The 5381-nt window shown below is 33.7% G+C and overlaps 1 protein-coding gene across 1 annotated transcript; it reads left to right on the top strand.

Moving 5' to 3' along the window:
* The first annotated feature begins 315 nt into the window (after positions 1-315).
* LOC129945069 (uncharacterized) lies at positions 316-963 on the top strand. The gene has a single exon (XM_056054732.1). The coding sequence runs from the start codon at positions 316-318 to the stop codon at positions 961-963; it is 648 nt and encodes a 215-aa protein (XP_055910707.1).
* Positions 964-5381: the final 4418 nt, after the last annotated feature.

Below are 5381 nucleotides of genomic sequence, written 5' to 3'. Positions count from 1 at the left end.
TATTGAGTCAACTGTTAACATTTTTAAGAAGGAACAATTAGAAAACTAGAAAGAAATCCAGCTATTAAGTACAATTGTTTCTAAACTTTCAAACGAAACAAAATGGTACGAAAACCTGAAATTGTTTTCCTCAGCAGCTCTAAATGCCATCATCATAATGATAAATTATAAGTCGACTCAAAACATATTACGAAAAACGAACTAACAAAAATTCATGAAAATATTCCCCGAACATTGATGATTCCTGGAGAGAGGCCTCACGAATCAATCCTATAACTATATAAAACCTTAAATTTGAGAGGTAGCAATATTATAATGGAAATTACCCTACCTTTGCTATACAACGAAGAATTTAAGTTATATAAGGTGCTCGCAGTCCCAACCTTCAACAATGGAAATTTCACTTGCATCGTTCCATCATCAGACTATTTGCTGGTTAATTTACAACGAAACCACTACTATCCAATTAACAAAGACGAATTTTCGCGTTGCAAGGAAAGGCCATTTGAAACTTACTGGTGTACTCTCCAACACCCGCTATACACAAGTGGATATTCAGACAGTTCATGTGAAATGAAAATAATTCAAAACGACCGACAACAAATAGATTCATGTCTGGTAAAAGATATCCCACTAAAGACGTACTGGATTGAGATGCATCAACAGAACACTTGGATTTATAGTGTCCCAAATTCTACATCAGCTAACATCAATTGCGACTTCGATTCAGTACCTACTATCTTAAGAGGTTGTGGGATAATGCAGCTGCCATCAAATTGTTTGATACATGGCCAGACTACAACAATTATTGGAAGACAAATGATGACAAGCAGACTGAAATCCTCAGTGTTGCCATCATTCAACCTCTCTGAGCAGTTAAGTTCGCTTATTTTTAAAACGGAGCAACAACAACCGATCTTACAGCAGTCAAATATTTCTTTGGAAATATCAAGCAGGCAATAGAGCTTCAAAGAAGTCAAGAAAATATCTTGAAAGAAATTAGGACCCACCGAATTCATCAGTACTCAATTCAATTCAATTTCAATTCAATTCAATTCAAACTTTATTTTCATAACTTACACAGTAAGATACAATATCTCATTTGATAGTGCAAGCTTCATTGATAATTCTATTTATAATATTTAAGTGAATGTGTTACAATTTATAATAAAAGATATTAAATGTAAAAATGACAAATAAATATATTTATAACTATTACTACAACATATGTAATTATTATTATTATTTTTTTTTTTTTTAATTAGCAAGTATAACATTGCTTTTTGAAACAAAAAATAAATAAAGCAGGAAAAAAAAGAAAAGAAAGATAGAAAGTAAGAAAGAAAGAAGGAAAGAAAGTAATAAAGAAAGAAAGCAAGAAAGAAAGAAAGACTCGAATATCTAATCATCATCTGGGTGCCTCCAAGTATTGTCTGAGCTTGATCCCAAACAAGGTTATACTACTTATTAGCCTAATGGCTCGGGGAAGGGAATTCCATAAACGTATCGCGTGGATAAAGAATTGTCGTTCGGAAATCAAACAACTATGTCGTATTGGTATGAGATCAAGAGTTCTCATTGATTGGGTGAAACAGATCCTGTTATATAGGTACCTTGGTAGGCGCGTTTGGATGACGTTGTGGAGTAAGGTCAACGTTTTCTTTTTAAACAGATCATCAAGTGTGATACCAAAAATAGATTTTGAAAAAGTGGAAATGTGGTCATATCTTTTCAATCCAAAAATATAGCGTGCGATACTGTTATATGCCACATTGAGTTTCCGCTTATGTTCATAGTCACAGTTATTAAATAACTCACACCCAAACATAATAATTGGTATGATTAGTGTTTTAGCTAAAACTAATCTGGTTTTTAAAGGTGTTACCGACTGTGTTGCCCAAAGTGTGCGAAGACCTGCGTAAACCCTACCCAAAGTCAACCTGATGTGGTTATTCCATGTAAGAGTTTTGTTAAAAGTTATACCTAGATTTCTTGCAGAATCCACAAAAACGATAGGACTGTTATTAAGATAAATATACGGAAAATAAGAAGTATCTACCGGTTTTCTGGAAATAACCAAACATTTTGACTTGGATGGGTTAAAATGGAGACAGTTCATGCGAGACCATTGAAGAATCCTGTCGAGATCTTCATTTACTTCACAAGCAGCGTTTTCCATTAGACCCAAAGGAAAACTTCTACGCATCTGCACATCATCTGCATACATATCAACCGAAGAACTAAATAAGAACTTAGGCAAGTCATTAATGTACATAGTAAAAAATATTGGGCCAAGAATCGAGCCTTGTGGAACACCTGAGGATAGTGGAAGAAAGTCTGATATGGAATTATTAGAAACAACTGCTTGAGATCTACAATTTAAGTAAGAAGATATGAGTTTTGTGGACGATGAAGAAAAATTGAATTGGCTTTGAAGTTTTTTACAGAGAACATTGTGATTAACCATATCAAATGCCTTTGAAAAGTCAAGTAAGATAAGAAAAGTTACTTGATCATTGTCTAAAGCTTGTCTTATATCTTCTGTCACATTTATTAAAGCAGTTGTACAACTGTGTTTTGGTCGAAAACCCGATTGATTGTCACACAATAGATTATTATTTTGAAGAAATCTTTGTATCTGAGAACTCATAATTCTTTCAAGTACTTTAGATAAAAACGGTAGAATGGCAATTGGTCTGAACTCATTTTGATTTTTGGGTACTGGTATTATTTTAGCACGTTTCCAAGCTAAAGGAAAAACTCCCGTCATAAATATGGAGTTAATGATGTGTGTGATGTATTTTAGGATAAAAGGAAGAATAATTTTAATGAAAACCGGACTTATTTCATCAAACCCTATCGAATTTGATTTAATAGACAAGATACTTTTTAAAACCTCAACATCATCAACAGCTGAAAAGCAAAAATTAGGAGAGGAGTTGTTAACATTCGCAAAATGCTCTTCAGTGTACCTTACATTCGAAATTTCACCGTCATCGTCGTTGAGAGTCGGAAAGGAAACAAAAGACCTATTTAACTCATTACAGTCAATATTATCCATATTCCTTTTGATTTGTTTGCCTAAACCAATTTCCTTTAAATTTTTCCACAAATTGTGTTTAGCCTGAACAGGATCAAGGCGTGGGGCATAAAAGCGCATTTTAGCCTCGCGTACTTCACGAGTTACCTTGTTTCTGAGAGTACGGTACGCACTGTAAAGTACGTCTAAACGAAATCTTTTCCACCGATTGTATGCCTTGTCACGTTGGGATATTAGATTTTTGATACCTGTTGTAAACCAAGGACATGAACTTACTTTGGTTTTTGATAACTTTGTAACTAGTGGAACATGAGTATTAAAAAGACTTAGAATTTTGTCTTGAAAGAAGCCTACTTGGTCATCAACATATGGCATTCGATATATCCTATACCATTCTACTGCAACAATATCTTTTTTTAGTTGATCTATATTAATGTTCTTAAAATCACGGAACGTAATTTTCTGTTCAATGTTAACAGTATCACACTGGTATGTTAAGTGAATCATATCGTGACGGGAAAAACAAGGAACTGACAGTTGATTGAAGTGTAGAACTTTGTATGGATGATTCACGTAAAAAATGTCAATAAGTGTACTACTATCCTTAGTAAAATGGGTAGGAAATGATGTATTCACTGGAGTTAAATTAAAAGCTTTCATACTATTTACAAAGGATGAATCTTCAAGAATATTGCTGTTGAAATCTCCACACATTATAACGAAAGGTGATACGTGCGTTAACTCATCTAAAATAGCAATCAACGGTGAAATTTGAATTGAAGCATTCGGTCGATATAAAGAACCCAATAATATTTTATTGAATTTACAAGCTATTTTTATAAAAACATATTGCATTTCACTACAATGAGGGGCCTTCTTTACAAGTTGACAATCGAAACTTTCACGAACATAGATAGCTACACCTCCACCAACACGATTGATTCTGTCAGATCTAAAAAGTTTATAACCATCAACATCACTTAAAAACCAAGATTCCGAAACACATATCACATCAACTTTAGAACTAGCAAACAAGTATCTAAATTCATCCAATTTTTCTCTTGATCTCAAACTTTGTGTGTTAAGATGACAAACTTGCAAACCAGTATGTTGATTGCATATAACATTAATCATTATCCGCGTATTATCCCTACTGATAGCCTGTACAGAATCCCTTATATGCTGCTCATTAGGATCCTCCATAAACGTCAATGACATAAATAAGAGGTGCCCAATAAACTGCACCAAGCATTGCATAACCCGTTCCAGAGAAAGAGCAAACTAAAACACGAAGAGGACAAAGATTAGATATTAGAAAAAGAGAAAAAGAAAATAGAGACATGAAAAAGAAAAGTTTACATTCTACGAGTATTTTATGTTTTAATTCAAAATAAAAAAAAAATAATAATATAAAAAAGGTAGAATAATATAAGAAAAAATAAATATAAGAAGCTTGCAAAAAATAAAAAAAACAAAATTTACAAGTAGCAAACAAATTATTTTTCAGTGTACTATTTATCTGCATCATTTGTTGTCGTTGTTTGCGTCATCATGGTAGTATCAGCTAAGTCATCAGTGGTCTCAATCAATTTTGCCTCCTCATCTTTACTCTTCTTCACATAAACCAGGCCACGAATTGTAAAAACAGAATGTAGCTGTTTATTGCGTTTCATTTTCAACGCATTCTGCGTTATATAGCGATTTTTGGGTGTTAAGCTCTCATGAATGAAAACATTTGATTTTCCCGTTGCATTCTCACTGTCAGTGCGAAGGCCAAGATCATGAAGCTGAAGCGGTGCTTTTGTTGTTCTTCTGTATTCGGCAATCGATCGCAAGACAAACAGCTTATCGTGTGGTGTAAAAAATTTAATAACAATTGGTGGCGATGGCGATTCAGTGTCGGTTTTCGGTCTTATACGAAAAATACTTTTTATCGTTGGTGATTTAAAATTAAGGTTAGTGCAAAGCTGATAAAAGATCAAACGAAGATTTTCATTTGGCAAGAGTGGAACGCCGTGTAAGAGTGCATCACTCATCGTTTCTTTAAGCAGCTGGTGTTCATCATTGGATTCCAGTTGCATGGAAATAGTTTTAATTTTATCATCTTGCTCAAGTATTTGTTGTTTAAGCTCGCGAATTTCCTCTTTTAAGGGTTCAAACTCAGCTTGTTTTGCTTCAATCAGGGATAGCCGTGTATTTATACTTTCAATAGAGAGTTTTAATTCAGTTACATCTTTGCTTATTTTATCAGTGATTGTTTTTTCGGAATCAGCAATCTGTGACGTAATCTGTGACGTGATAGCCTCGGTTTGTGCAAGCATAGATTTCTCAATTTTAGCAA

This window comes from Eupeodes corollae, chromosome 1 (genome assembly GCF_945859685.1).
Source record: "Eupeodes corollae chromosome 1, idEupCoro1.1, whole genome shotgun sequence".
Lineage (NCBI taxonomy): Eukaryota > Metazoa > Arthropoda > Insecta > Diptera > Syrphidae > Eupeodes > Eupeodes corollae.
The sequence above is the reverse complement of the archived record's forward strand: the minus strand, read 5'-3'. Positions and strand labels throughout refer to the sequence as shown.

Excerpts from the sequence above, each read along its gene's own strand:
- LOC129945069 (XM_056054732.1), top strand. The coding sequence starts at position 316 with ATGGAAATTACCCTACCTTTGCTATACAACGAAGAATTTAAGTTATAT.